The sequence below is a fragment of the Synchiropus splendidus genome, chromosome 1 (genome assembly GCF_027744825.2).
Source record: "Synchiropus splendidus isolate RoL2022-P1 chromosome 1, RoL_Sspl_1.0, whole genome shotgun sequence".
In the NCBI taxonomy this organism is placed as follows: Eukaryota; Metazoa; Chordata; class Actinopteri; order Syngnathiformes; family Callionymidae; genus Synchiropus; species Synchiropus splendidus.
Window position 1 is genome coordinate 65,039,268 of NC_071334.1, and position 15,971 is coordinate 65,055,238.

Here is a 15,971-nt window from a genome sequence, read left to right on the forward strand (position 1 = left end):
TCAAACCAGTGTTTTCCAGTGTGGCCGCTTTGTTGTGCCGCCTTAAGCATTCAAACCCATGGACAAGTTGCTGTACCAGTTAGTAATAGTTTAATGTTCAACCACACTATATATATATATATATATATATATATATATATATATATATATATATATATATATATATATATATATATATATATATATATATATATATATATATATATATATATATATATAAAGCGATTGATCATGATTCATCTTTGTTGTCTGTAATTATTAAAAATTAGTTGGTTAGTCCCAAACCCTAATTAAAGGTCAAAAACATGAATTATGATTCAAGATTAGGAGACTTTCCTAGTGATGGCAAACTCCTGGCAATGACGTAAAACATACAGCACATATATATGGTTCAGTCAAAAGCTACATAACAGCCGGACAGGTTTAAACAGGCCACCACATTTGTTATGGTTAAAATGACCCAACAGTGTGTGTGTGTGTGTGTGTGTGTGCGTGTGTTTCTCCTGGGGAATGGAAGTGTGGGTGGAGTCATCAAGGGGAGTTGAGCTTGGATTCCAGAAACATTCCTTTGAGAGAAAAGGGATGGGATAGATCTTTCAACCCTCACCTCCTGTTCTAAACACACGCACAGGCACGCACACACACACACACATGCACAAAGCAGCGACTCCCTAGAGGTACTCGCATTAAACCTTGTGACTGTAGTATCTGGTGAATGAGGACATGGAGAAAGATGAGGGTGCCATCGCTATCATTTTGGCACATCTAAATTCTTCGAGGGATGTTTGTGCAGCAGGCTAAATATTTGTTCCTTCAGCTGTGGATAGCGGAATCCGATCGCTCGAAACCCAATAACATTAAGATAGGTGGAGCACGTGTGCTCAGGAGGAGAGTTGTAAAATCTTGCTGAAATCCAGGGAATCCAAACACACTACGGAATGTCACACAGTGGGACGTTTCGTTTGACTCGAGGGGTTCAGCTGAGTTCATGGAACCTCTGAAGTCATTGGTTATAGCCGCAGCATATCATAGAAATGCCCGTTACAAATGAAACCTCAGTGGGAATTTTCTTTTTTCATGCATTTTAGACTCATGATGTAACTGATGTAGGTTAGTTTAGATTGCATAGGATAAATCAACTTGCTGTTGACATTGCTTACATTGACTGCATGAGGAAAACATCATAAGAACTAATGCTTTTGTACTCGAGATTGGTCAAGGCCGAAACCCTAAAAAAGTGGTCTTGAGATTGGACCTACTGTTATAACCATATCATAGTAGGTACAGTCTCGGTCTCAAATGTGTTTTCACTTGGTCTTCTCTCAGTCTGTGACTGGATGGACCTGGGATTGATTATATTCAAGACCAGTCAGGTCAGACAGAGGAAACTGTCACAGTTAGCTGCAGCAACAAAACCCACAGTGTTTGTTGCTGCAGCTAACTGTGACGGTTTCGATACTCTCCAGTCTGGATGATGTATTGGTCTCAGTTGGTGTGGTCCTGAGACTACAACACTAGCAACAACCCACCTTCATCCTTGTTTACACGGAGTCCAGGAGCCTTTGTTGTTAAAATCAACCTGACCTACGGGTAAATATTAATTATTAATGTTAATGGGGAATGGCAAATGTCAGGTAAAATTTTACTCGTTTGAAGTAAAATCAACATTTAGTGATCAAAATGTACAAAAAAATAAACCAATAATGCAGCATAAGTGTGGAGCAATCTCTGTAGCCTCTGCAGGGCTTCACAAACAGGCCACACTTTGCCGTCGTCTGCTTTAAAAGGTGTCTCAATTTCTGTGAAGGTGGCTCAGCTCAGGTGTGTTGGATGCCCACACTGTTTCACTGTTGGCCGTCAGGTCATCCAATACCTCCTTGATTCTCAACATGGCTCAGCTTGGCCAAGTTTCCGAGCCTGTACTGCATGGTAACGTCACAGTCGTTGAGCCAGCTTTTGATACAGTTGGCAGGGTTGTCGCGCTGAGAAAATGGAATCATCATCTCCGTCAAACTTGAATAGAAGCTTGTTACCAAAGGCCATGAAAACATCGAGCCCATGTTTGTTTCCTCGTTTCTTCACTTCTCATGTCAACTATCAACCGCACATAATCTAAACTGAAAGTTTCCAGCTCGAGAATTCTGTAGTTAATGCAGTCATTTTTTTTAACTCAACAATATGTTGCCATTTTTCTTGTCTGTTCTGTGTTTTTCATTGCACATTTTCCTTACTTGCAGTGCCACTTCAACTAGCATCAGGTTTAGTAACCTTAATTTGACTTTGATCCAGACAGGCATGCATTACAAAAAGTGGTTTCACCACCCGCCACTGTTCCAAAATCCAAACAAACAAACATGAGCCCCTCATTGACTTCCTCCATTTCAAAGAAGTTCCGACACTGCACGGCAGGACAGCAGATCGACGTAGTGGGGGAAAATGATTCTGGGTGCCAGTCAGTCCTCGGGTTTATCAATGTGTAACGTGCACAGTATTTCATCTCATGAGCCTTACATTCACGAAAGAAAAAGGAGACAAACTGAATCTAAGACGACTCAGATATAAGTGGCTGAATGGGATGCCTAGCAATCCATCTTCCGTTCAATATTCTGTAAAATAACACACTACTTATACTACAGTCATGACCAGCGTTCCTCCCGATTTGTGGTCAACAGCTTGATTTCAATTCAATATGAATGCTACAGTCTCAAACCAAAGTGGAGGAGCTGGAATTAAACTCATCCATATGCAAGTGGGCGGCAGGATGAGCGTGTGACATCAGCAAGTGTCCATGGATGCTGCAGAACAAGCCCTCATGAATTAACCAAGCAACCATGTAAAAACACAATTGTGTCGGACGTCTGTGGGGTGCATTGGGTTTGTAATTGTGTCTTATTTTTAAGAGACAAATTTAAAATTTTGAATTAGTGATAACACAATTTATGCACAAAAATATATTCTATTTTACGCATCTTTTTTTTTTTTAAACAATTGATCCTATTGCCATGCCCTTTATTCGGTCATACAAACCACCGGGTATAAGGACAAAATGGGGCTTCGACTTACCAGACTTCGGACATGGCCAGGAACTTTATCTTTTGGAATCGGATACATGCTATTAATGATCACAATGATCCCTTGTTTCCAACATGGCCTTTAGTGGAGACCAATAATCTCATATCAAGCTGAGATGCATCACCCGCAGCTGTTTTATTTTCAGGGACACACCCGCAGCTGAAGAACTCCATCCTTCAATACATTGAAATATATTCACTCACTCAAGCCCAGGGTATAGAGGACTCACTGACCAAGGCATGAACTGACTGGCTGTCTTGTTCATATTGTGTTTTATTTTATTTTTGAAGATATTCATTTGCATATCCTGTTTTTTATTTTTATTTTCATTTTTTAAGCTGGGGGTATTGCTTGTTTATGTATGACATTTTTATAAACTGCAAGAAAAAAAAAATATATATATATATAAAAAAAAAACAACTATTTACTACTGTTCATGACCTATCAAGGTGTGTAAATCCTGTTGACACACAGGTCAACATCATGGCTGGATTAAGATGTTAGTGAATCCAGAGGCCAGCATTTACTTTTGGGCCTCTCTTAATCCCCTGCAAGCTTCCTCCATCTTCATGCCTGACTGTGAGTCAGCAGACCATTTCACTGCCACTGGGACTTTCTGATAAACTCAAATTTCCTCCATTAGCCAGTGTGCAGACGTATGATAAAGATTAAAAAAGAAAAATAGAAAAAAAATATTTGGAGCTTGGAAATGGAGGATAATAAAGTCTTGGTCTCTGTGTCTGCGTGCTCTGGTCTCAGTCTCGACGCGGCTTCTGGTTGGTCTTGAGTTCAACACCTTTCGCCATGTTTGATACAAAAATCAAAATGTAATTTTACTGCAGAAGTGCTCAATAAAATGTAGTGAATCTGCCCACAAACATGACTGTTAAGGAACAATTCAGAATAGAAACCAGATTTCCTTCAGTTTGTGATCATGTCATGCATGCCACATATTTTTCCTTGACATTTGCTTCGAAGAAAGTGACGCGGCACATCAGATAATAGTGAATCATTCACCACCAGGACCATTCATGTGTATACTTGCGACTGTCTACTCATCTATTGTATGTCTAATTCAAAACATACCTCAGCTGTTCATAATGAAGTCTTTATTTCTCATTTCTTTAAGCCTTGACATTTAAGGTTGACTTATGTGAGTGATCATTCAATTGGTGCGATTAAATAAAGTGTTCTAAAATTGTTTTTTTTGCAAACTTTCATTTGTAGAAAAGGAAGTCTGACTATGTGACTATATGCTGTACAAGAAAAGTAATGAGTTAGACACACACCAAAATATTTTTGGCTTTTGTGAGCTATAAAGTTCACAAACTCTCCTGTGAAAGTATTTGCGTGACCACACTGTACTTCATGAAAACAAAAAGAAAAACAATAGACACACAGGTGGATTGTTCGGACAAAAAAAAAAAAGCTGAACATGTTTGAGTCAACATCCCTCAGTGGGTATTTCACTGGGTTATTCAAAGGACCTACAAACCTGGCTTCCCGGGAGACTCTATCTTTTGGTTGGTGTTTATGTAAACTTTCAACACGGAAACATGCTGCAGACGGGGACCAGCAGCTGCTGTGTCGGTCAGTCAGACTAAGAGCAGGCTAGGAGAGGGCAACTATAACAGTATACTCTTGAATAGAGTCTGTCTGGTTATGTATGTGTAATTGTTGGTTGTAAATGGTAATTACATCAGTATAACAATTGAAATTCAACATTTTTGTTGACACGTTTAGCGCCACCTGCGACAGATTTTCCATTATTTACTGTCCATTAAACTTTATCAAGAATAAAACAACGTTTTCTGACGATGCTAATGACCAGTCTAGTATATACTGGCTACAAAACACCCTCCATATAATGATATTCAGACTCACCACATGCACACTCTCCATCTCACAACAGCCTTGTTATGGTGCCGTCAGGCACAGCTGGTAAGAACGGGCGTCATAGCAACTGTTTCACAGAAAAAGAAGAAGGAAATGCGCACGCCATGGTGGAGGGGCGAGTGCTGAAAGACAAGGTACGGTCATGTTTCAAAACGCCTTTATCACGAAGGACAAAAAGTCTCTTCAGCTCCAGTTGACTGGCTGTCATTGCATCAATTTCTGGAAGGAGACTAATGAATCATATGAACCAGGTGTTTGAATGAAAGAGGTTCGACTGGAGGGAAGAGCAAGCAGCACTGAAAGTGATATTTTAATGTCCAAAGTGTATGAAAGACTTTTCCCTCTTTTGTCAGCAATGGAATCTCACATACTCATAGAGACGCTTGCCATCAGAATTTGGACTGCAAAAAATTATTATGATAGTTGACTAGTCACCAAGATGTGTGCAGTTGATGACCAGGCCAACATGTCTGTAGAGTTGTAAATGGAAATTAAAATGTGTTGGGACCATACTTTCCATGTTTCGTAGCCTCAGCATGCCGCGGGGAGTGTGAAGACGTCATAACTAGTCGAATAATGGAGCCGCTAGTGACCAATTTAATTGTTGTTTATAGTTGTGAACTAGTTGTTGCAGCCATAATAAGAAGAACATTTTCAATGTTTGTATTTACCAAGTTGTACTGAGGTAGCAAATGTTTACAAAATGGCTGGTTCTCTCAAAATATTCTGTTCTAAATATGAACAGCAAAAAGGGCTACAAAAGTGGCTAATGCACAGTGAAAAGAATTAAACAGCTCTGGACAGTTGTAGGGGGCAGCTGTATCTTTAGTTTAAGTTACAAGACAAACACCAGGCAGACAAACTGACGGTGTTTCACTTGCTCCATTGTGGTGTCAAGCTGCACTGTACACGCCAGAGTGTTCGCTCATCCCCTTTTTTTCTGCTGTGCCATTGCTGAACGCTGCCACTCAATTATGTGCACTTTAAGTCCTAACTGACTCACATATACTGTACATACCACGCACCCCTAGAGTAGACTCACCCCTCGCAGCAGACATCTTAAACAAGTTTTACCCCTGGTCCTGCGAGTGAGTGACGTGACGTGAAAATATATTGTTATACTAAACTCTAGCATACTGTACGTCAAGATGACATTCTGTCGCTGATACTGTTACTAGTTCTGAATACTAGGGATGCTCCGATCGATTGGTCACCGATCATGATCAGCCGATCTCAGCGTGATCGGTGAATGGTGATCACTACCTGTCACAACAAGTGATCACGTGTGACAGTCTGATGAAGCCCCGCTGGTTGTGACGTTGTTGTGACGCTCACTAAGCAAGTCAGGTGTGGAGGTTCTTTCAATCTGTCATGTAAAGTTTGCATCCGGCAGCACATGCAAATGCTGTGCAGGGAAGCGCCTTCAAGTTAAATACGCTATTTAAAACGCCATCACTTGATGGAGCACAGAGAGTTTTCTGGGCTCATGAAAGTGAGGCCGCTGGTTCCTCAGTTGCAGGCTAACAGCGCAGCTGACGGTTACCAACACTCGCGGGTCCGAGCGTCACATTCAGAATGATAAGAAATTATGATTCATTTCACCGAGCTAGATGACCTGCCTGTCTCAGGTGTCGTTTACACGGAGACGGAAGTGGAAACGACCGGATCCGTCGCTGTTTGAGTGCGGTGCAACATTTGTTTGCCACCTGAATCTGAAACTTTTGAAAACATCGGGAGTGGAAACTTTCAGAAATGCAGTGGTCTCTATCTCGGAGTCCCGCTACAGTATGTAAATATTTCACAGACATAGCAAAGTCTCTGGAGATTCACCTGTGATGTCTCGCATCGAGTTAAATGTTTTCAGTTGTCCATTTGACAGAATAATTTCTGCATTCTACCAGGTTTTTCTATTTTTTGCCACCTTGAAGGGGTATACAAATGGTGTCTGAATTAAAATAATTTAAAGTTAATTTTTTCACATCAAGGACAAAGAAGGTCTCATCATATTCATGACAAATTCACCTTTATATTTAGTTTTTATTAAATGACCATGGAAGTTGAATTTCCCCTCTGTATAACTAATGAAGGCTATCAAATATCTAATTTAATGTTAGATACAGACAACTGTTGGAGGAAATGTCCGTGCAAAGTACAGGCAGATTTTACACAGAGTGATTCTTCACAAATGCAATGACTTCATCTGGTAATGATGCTGAGGTATGCTTGTTGACATGTGCAACACCTGCACACACAGAAACCCATGCTATGACTGGGTTTCATGAACGCTGTCAGCAGAGATTGTTCAGCTGATGACAAGTATTTGGAAACTGTACTGGAGGTGGGTGTTTCGCTACATGGCAACTTGAGAGTCAAACAGTCATGAACTTAAATAGCAACAAATATAAATATCCATGGTAGAGCACCACAATTCAGTGATCACGAAAATTGTAGTTTTGAGACTTAATAACTGAATTTTAGTTGCCCAAAATATTATTAAAGGTAGGTTCATATTTTTGACAGTTTGGGTCCCGGCGGTCCTGGTCTCTGTTCAGCGGACTGTGCTGAGTTGCAGAGGTGCTGAAAGGAGTCCGATGATGTCACGACTTGACATCGCACGTTTATGTTGGCTGGTCATTGTAGCCCTAGTGTATATTATGTATTGTATTCATAATCAGTTCTGCGGAACACACACGCACAGTCATGTTTTGTGGGGACGTTTCATCATGCTTTCCTAAGCCTCTCTCCCTAAACCTCACCATCCACAACAAATACCTAAACCAACCTTAAATTCAATTATAATAACCCAGTTGTTTATAAGTTTTAATCCTCAAATTGATGCTTAACCTTGTGGGGTCTGGCAAAAGGACCCCACAAATCAAAATGTCCTCACTGTTCCCAAGAATTAGTCCTCACCAGTGAAGCTAAACTAGGCACAAACACTGCAAAAGACAGACTTAAATATTGAGGTGACATGACCTGTGAATAAGCACCAGAGTGTTTGTATCGTGAGTCAGTCGTGAATACTAAAGTAATGTTCATGTGTTAACATTGTATCTGTGCGTGAAACAACTTTCCCCCCACTTTTTACTGACCAGTTAATTTGCAAAGAATTCCTAATGCTCAACAGTGCTAAGCAGTCGTCGACCTAAATGATCATCTTCGCAAAGTGGTAGGAAGAGACAAGAACATATGGGTTCTGGGCTGGTATCCAAAACTGTCCACACAAGCCCTATCACCATCTCAGTCTGTTCGCCTTGAGGATGGAGATTTAAGACAAGAGGGCTGAGCTGTTGATAGAAGGGTCCAGATTGAATCCAGACTCCAGCTATTGTCGCTCGGTATGAGTCCTGTTTGTGGCCAAGGATCAGTGATATTCCACATAAAACAAGTCAGCTGCAGCCCAGGTCTGTGGTCTTTACGCGCCACATTGATGCTGACTGTATTTTCACCCCGAGTGAGGAAGAAAGACTAGATTCATGTTTTACTTAAACATTCCCTAGATGTGAGGTCATTCTCCCTTAACTGCTTTGTGCTGCCTCTGCTGTGAAATTGTTCTTGCTGCAACCTCTTTTAACCCACCATCTATTTTTTTTCTTTTCCTTTTTAGCTTTTTCACTTGGTTTATATTATATATTAGGCCATAGCAGGTTGTATGTAACTATCCATTTACTGTAAACCAAACCTCACTGTGCGTGGCCTGTGTTGTTCTGGCACTACGTGCCTTGAAGGTATCACAGATAAGAACAGAAACATACTTGTTGGATCAGTCAGTCCAACTCATCCTCACTCCCATGGCATAATACAGTATATTGACCTTGGGAAGTGACACAGAAGGCAGCCTTCAGCGCTGCACGTTGACGTGTTTGGCTTTCAACTGAAGCACATGTTCCACCCTCCCCACGTCGTGGGCAGACGTAGGTAAAACAAAAACATAGGTTGGGGTTAGGCACTCTTACTCTTACTCACTTTTATTCTACAGTTGCCATTTAAATGGCAAACAGCCACACGTTTCAGTCACGGTGACTTTCTGGCCGCACTGTCAGTCAGAAGAAGAGCCACAAAGAAACTGACATCCAATGTGATTCGTTGAAGATAGTCGGATCCAAACGTCTCCCCCTGGTGTGACGCACGACCGGCACACTCCGCCTGGAAAAGTGCTAAAGTCCACTTTCTCAACCTGAAAATATTATGCCACGATCCAAGTACTGACTGATCAACTAGTTTAACTTCAGAGGTCCAGAACATCAGAGTGACGTTCAACACACCGTTCTGGATTAAACTTGCATGTTTCTGAATAAAATTAAATACTCAAAAAGAGAATCAGTTTTCTTTCCATTGCACGCTTGATAGATGTCGAGTATAGAGATGTATAGCGCATGTCAATATTACCTTGCCATGGAGCGTATGTTGTGTCAGTGCTTGATGTATATCAGACTGACTTAGACTGTAGGAGGGTAATTCTGAGCCAAAATCAGAACCACAGACTGGTTTGGTACTAAGTTTTTCTACATACAGTACATCCCGTGCTTAGTTCTATTCAGGGTTGCGGGGACTGCTGGAGCCTATCCCAGCGGTCATTGGGCGAGAGGCAGCAATACACCAGGTCACCAGTCCATCGCATGTTTTTATACTACTGTTAAACATTCACACTTCAGAGTCGTGTTTTCGGTGCGAGCGTGAGCCAGAACTTACTTAGCAATCATGCTAACAGTTATGTGATGGTAAAGTCTTCTTTAACCAACAAATCTTATCCTCGAATCGTGTGAGAACTAACAATCAAAATGATCTGAGATAAGGTGGTTGAAGACACATCTACATATCTGCAGATTCAGTGGCAACACAGCAGGTTTGTTACGTGTTAACCACAGATATCGATACAGAGACAGAGGACCACTGCTGCTTCAAGTTGCATACTCAACTTCTCGAATGTTGTGAGACTGTCTTCTCGTATGAGGAGCAGTTTGTTTAGTTCTGTTGCTTAGCAGACGCTTGTGCTGGCGCACATCAAACAGGCTCAGTATAGTTGAGCAAAACGGCTGCATGCAGTCTTTGTCAAACTATTAGCTGCAGTCTGACTAAGAGAAATCCAAATTTCTCTCCCATAGTACAGAGTTTACATGGAAAAAATCTATCATTTCCGGGCTAACCCAATAATTTGCTTTTGTGGGGTGTCATGTAATCGTGGTCACTCTGCTGTACTGTTGCGTAGAAGGAAGTAACAGGTCTAGGAAGTAACCAAACAGGTTTGGTTGATGTTTCCTATCATGTAGTTCATTCTTTATTTACATCAATGATTTCTCTTTTGGCCCGTCCCGTCAGATGTCCTCCTCTGATCCTCCTCTACCTGAGCCATCTTTCACATCACTAAATCTATTAAGTGAACTCATATTCACAGAGATAACTACACCAGAGGACGAATCACTATTGCCTAACATTACTTCATTCTTGGCCGAGCAGGAACAGAGCAAGCAAGTCCTGATGCAACCAAATACTTCCATCCTAGTTTGCAACATCTATTCTCCGAGTGTTTATTAAACAGATCCAAGGCATGGTGGGACGAACGTTGTCATTTACTGCATCATCCTAGAGTACTTAAGTGGAATACTTTCCACTCCATGGAGTGATTTCACAACTCTGGCATCTGAACATGGCTGCTGTGTGCTTCCTCCAAGAGCGATGTAAACATTCGCACTATACTGGTCCTATAGTGGAAGAATCATTGGTAGACCCCAATTGGCCTCTTAAAATTTGGAGAAGAAAAGACAAGAGGATGATTTATGTTTGACAAATGTTCAGAGATTTTTTTCTTTTTCTCCGTCTTTTCTTTTTTTTTTTTTTTTTAATGGAGAAAAAGCAGGCTAGTTCCAGTCGGCTTTTAAAAGATGACCCATATAAAGTGGACGTACTTCAGTACTCTGCAGCTGTGCAGTTCTGAACTAAACAATTTGTCCAAATTGGACTAAAGGAACTGGTAGATTATACCAGTTCCTTTAGTCCAATTTGGACAAATTGTTTTTGGAATCTTGATGTTTCATGGAACACTTGTACTATCTTGTCTTCTCATGTTGTTTGTGATGTAAAACTGCATGTTCACTTGCTTCCAAAATTCTTGTTTTTCTGAGTTCCTCTCCCACAGACTGCAGTGCATGTGTGTGTGTGCCACTTTGGGACTATTGAATCCCCATTTTAGGAGGCAATGAGCTCCTCCTGCGAGACCATAAAACATGGTGTCCATCCTCTCGACTGAACTCCAAGGTTTTTTTTTTTTTTCAAGAATTTTAACAAAAGAGAGAAACTCCTCCCATCTTGACGTCACTGGAAGAGACTCTATTTTAGCGTCATAAACTTGCAGGAATTGCAAGCACTGCTCACCAAACTTGCCTTCTGCGTGACATACAATTTGTAAAGCTGTATAGCCTCAAATGGTCCTTGAAATGGAGTGCCATTCCCTTCATAAAGATGAACCCAATGTGGGAAGATATTAGTCAACCCTCTGAATAATTCAGCATTTTATTAACCTGTGCTAATGCTCGAGTGGAAATCTATTTGTGCCTCAGTGAAGTACTCCTTGTGCGTCCTCGTCTTCAAATGTAGGTCACAGCAAATGGTTTTCATTAGCCGCGAATGTGCGTGCGTGTTTGAATCCAGCTTGTCTTTTACAAACCTTGATCGCCCTTGTTTGTGCTTTATTTGTAATTCATTGCTCTCTTTTTTTCATGAGCAAGTCTTCCACAACAGACTACTGGCTTCAAAATAAACTCCAAAATGTATACAACCACAGAGCAAGCAGCAAGCAGGGTTGTGCCCTCCTGTTTTGTGCCCCCCCCCCCTCAGCACAGCCGCTTTTCATGGTGGTTCCTAAGAGCATATTTGGACACCGGAATGCTCATAAATAAAAATCACTGCTGATTTTTTACAATGGAAGCAATCAGCCGTAGTTTTGAGGTTCTGCAGTGTGTCTGCTTTGCTGACAATGACTTGATTTATTTTCCGCGGTTGTTGCACCCAGATACATGTCACAATTGTTTCTCTAACAGAGCAAAGACAAACCGGTTTTATATCTTGACCATCCATGAATTATTCAGATTGTTTCTGTCTCTTGCAGATTTATTTCGGGAAAAGAAGCATTAAAACAACAAAAGATTGTAGTTTACAGAAAAAGTCAGGATTTATTTTCTTGGACCTTCAAACACACACAGATGGTCACATGTAGACTACCTCTGGTCTCTTTCAAAGAGATGCATTAAAAATAGCAGAATGAGTGGCTTTTGCACATCGGTCCTTCTCATGAGGATATGACTGTAGATTGACATTTTCCATCTGTCATGATGTCTTTGTCAGGTTATGTTGGAATGAACATGACAGAGAGAACGCATTTGCACATCCCTCAGTATCTACTATGAGACACTGGTTCTACCATGATTTCAGTCATGTTCTCTTGATATTGGTAAGTGCCATGAAGTACTTATTCTTGATAAATATACAAGGCTGTTCATGTGTAATAACAAGGTGTCACGCCTTCTATCAGAAAAAAAATTGGGGGGTAAAGTGATTGAGAGACACACCACATCTCCTCAGATGTAACAGAAGAAAATGGAGCTGGATCTGGATTAAATAAGCAGCATCCAACGAATTTCAAAGCAGTTCTACACTCAAGGACGACCCTCGCTCTCACTGATGGTGTTAATCCAGCGTCTACAACCTCAGGGGAGCTATATTGAGCAGCTCCATCTGAGTTGGTAGAGTGCGGTAACCACAATTAGTATGGATCCAGCTATGAATCTGTATTAAACATTTGAGTTTTTGACCTGATAGAGAGAGCATTACAAGCACAGAAAACCAAAGCTGACAGCAGTTTTTTGTGGCAGCTAGAAACACTAAATGTTTTGGTTTATTTTGGTTTATTTCTCAAACGTAACTTTGTAGAATTGAACAAGAGGTGAATCCTACTGAGACAATGGACTTAAAAAAAAAAAAAGTGTTGTTTTACGCTGCTTAGGGAAACACACCATTTCACTTTTTAAATTGTTCTAATGCATCAAAATATCCTGAAACAATATCTGCTCTCCATGCATCACTCTCCTCTTCGAGTATACCGGTGTCCAAAGGGATCACTCTTGACTAAAGAGAAGAAAGTGAATATTGTCATAAAAATAATACTGGTGGTCCACTGTGCACACGTGAAGCCAGGACCAATAACACCGCTAAGACGCTCAGTCGAATGCCAGAACTTTGGAGTTGCTAGTTCTTTCTCGGCACCCACGATAAATCGTTAAAAAAATTGCGATTTCGATTTGATTTGCATCACAAATGCTACTTTTCTTTGTGAGTTTTGGCGTTTTGGCGCTGCAAGCTACTACTTTCTGAGTTCCCACAATGCTCGTGACTTCTCCTTCAACCAATGACGAAGCGCCGTGTAGTCACTTGTGAACGCGGTAGTGATTGGGTAGGTCGGCAATAGGATAGAAACTGAAGAAATATGGATGACAAACCACGAGCTAGTGAGGAGAATTAGCCCCCCAAACAGCGTCAAAACGAACATGTTAAGAAAAAAAGGACGGAGCATGGAGAGTGTTCCGGGGTCATGAAAGTGAGAGCGCTGGTTTCCTCAGCAGCTGTTAGCGCTGCTGACGCTTAGCAACACCCGCCGCTCCCAGAGTGACATTCGGAACGCTAAGCCAAACAAATAATCATTCATTTCACCGAGCAAGATGAGCGGCCTTTCTCAAGTGTCGTTTACACAAAGACAGAATCGACCAGATCCGTCACCTTTTTGGAGTCAGGTGCGGCATTCGTCAGCCACCAGAAACAGTTGAAAACATCTGAAGTGGAAACTTTCATCAATGCAGTGCTCTCTGTCTCAGAGTCCCGCTACAGTATGTCAATGTGTCACGGACACAGCACAGTCTCTAGAGATTCACCTGCGACGTCTCACATCAAATTACATGTTTTTCAGTTGTGTCCTTTTGATATAATAGTTGCTGCATTCTGCAAGATTTTTTTTTGCCTTCTAGAAGAAGTATAATAAAACCTTTCTGAATGAAAATGATTTAATGGTTCATGTTTTCACGTCTTCGACACAGAAGGTCCCATCATTTTGATAACAAATTCATTGTCAATCCATGCGATCGGTATCCTGATCGGCAGCCTTTCAGCTTTTATCGGCACACCAAACGTCAAATGCCTGGTGATGCAACTTTGTTTTGTCATGGTTCATGTGTGCAATAAACTACGTATTTCATGAGGAAAAAAAATCGTGATTCATATTTCCCCCTGAATCGTGCAGGCCTGGTTCTTTCAATGTCATGTTTAAGGGCAACTTGTTCCCAATGAACTTATCCTTCCGCGTCGGCGTTTATTGTGAAAGTCCTCCGCGGAACGTGTGTTATTTCCTCCCCGCTTGACTGTGGGCTCTGCCTCTCCTCGCCCCGTGTCAGCATCTGTCCGCGGCAGAGTGGGCTGAGCGCGCAGTATGGATCCGCCGTGCTCTGGCGCACCGCGGTGTTGGCACGGCTGATCCCGAACCGCGCGTAAATACAACAACAAGATCACATTTCGTGTTCGCCGTAGAACAGAGGAGGAAAAAAGGACGAGCGCTCACGCGGGTGTTGGACTTACCTCGCAGGATACCGCTGGTTTCATCACGGTTTTCCAGTGTTTGCTTGATGTGGATACTTTTCCTGGACCATGGGAGACTCTGTGTTCCTGGACAGGCACAATACCTATCTCGTAAGTCCAGTTTCAAAAGTTCAAATCGTTATTGCTGGGTTATTCATCAGATCATGGTGAATTATCCCTGCACAACTAAATGACGCAGTGTGTTTTAAATACATATAAAGTTGCGCCGATTTATTATTGGGTATACGGTGACCTGTTGAATGCGTTATCAAGTTGCACACGGATAATACGACAACATTGATCACTGTAGTATGCTGTACCTTACAGCTTTTTAATTTTATTTCTTTTGCAGTGGTGGGTTTGTAATGTGTCAAATTCATAGGGGTATAATGTTATGATTCATACAGTAAGCACATTGCTTATTTGAATTTGCTGAATTAAAGATGATCATGAAGTAAACAAATACAGAACGGTGTAAAACATTCATATATCCAAATGGTTCATAGAGGGGGAAACAATTCATAATGGTACATTTATGGAAAAGCTCTCTATATACCGATCAATCTTTGTCCTGACCCTCACCTACGGTCATGAGCTTTGGGTCATGACCGAGAGAGCAAGGTCCTGGATACAAGCGGCTGAAATGGGTTTTCTCCGAAGGGTGGCAGGCGTCTCCCTTAGAGATAGGGTGAGGAGTTCGGTCACTCGGGAGAGCCGCGGAGTAGAGCCGCTGCTTCTCCACATTGAGAGGAGTCAGCTGAGGTGGTTCGGGCATCTCATCAGGATGCCCTCTGGACACCTCCCTTTTGAGGTGTTCCAGACACGTCCAGCTGGGAGGAGACCGAGGGGTTCGACCCAGAACCAGGTGGAGGGATTATATCTCTACGCTGGCCTGGGAGCGTCTCGGGATCCCCCAGTCGGAGCTGGTGGATGTCGCTCGGGAGGGCGTTTGGCGCGACCCGGCAACAAATAACCGGGCGACGATGGATGGATGGATGGACATTTATGGAAAAAAAAAGGCCATGTGGATGGAGAAAACAAGTTTTATAGATTGGCTGCATTGCCAGTGGACGTGCTATTATACTGCAGTTGCTGCCAAACCTTTCTATATTGCTACTGTTTTTAAAGCTGGTCCTGAATTATTGCCTCTTACATGAAACATTTTAAAAACGCGGAGGAGTATTGCAACCCAGGAAACTTTTCAAAGTCTGACAATAACGTTCTGATGAATACTGTCCTACTTTAAGTCAAACTATTATGAAAGCAATTTTATCTGTAGGGCCCTTCAGAAGACATACACTAACACTCAGAGTGATTCCTTATCGTACTGCATGTCACAGTGATGGACGGGTCCCAGACTCTAACATAAATGCATCATATTTGTG

At 41.7% G+C, this 15,971-nt stretch overlaps 1 protein-coding gene across 3 annotated transcripts in view; it reads left to right on the forward strand.

Annotated features, from left to right (window-relative positions):
• Positions 1 to 15,971, forward strand: part of LOC128754941 (rho GTPase-activating protein 6-like) — a 74,098-nt gene that overhangs the window by 19,400 nt on the left and 38,727 nt on the right. The window contains exon 1 of one of the 3 annotated variants that reach the window (XM_053857969.1): positions 14,409 to 14,697. The exons of the other annotated variants lie outside the window; for them this stretch is intronic. Within the exon in view, the coding sequence (XP_053713944.1) occupies positions 14,656 to 14,697 (42 nt within the window). The 5' untranslated portion in view covers positions 14,409 to 14,655. Of the gene's footprint in view, positions 1 to 14,408; positions 14,698 to 15,971 lie in introns of those variants that run through there. 3 annotated transcript variants of the gene reach the window in all.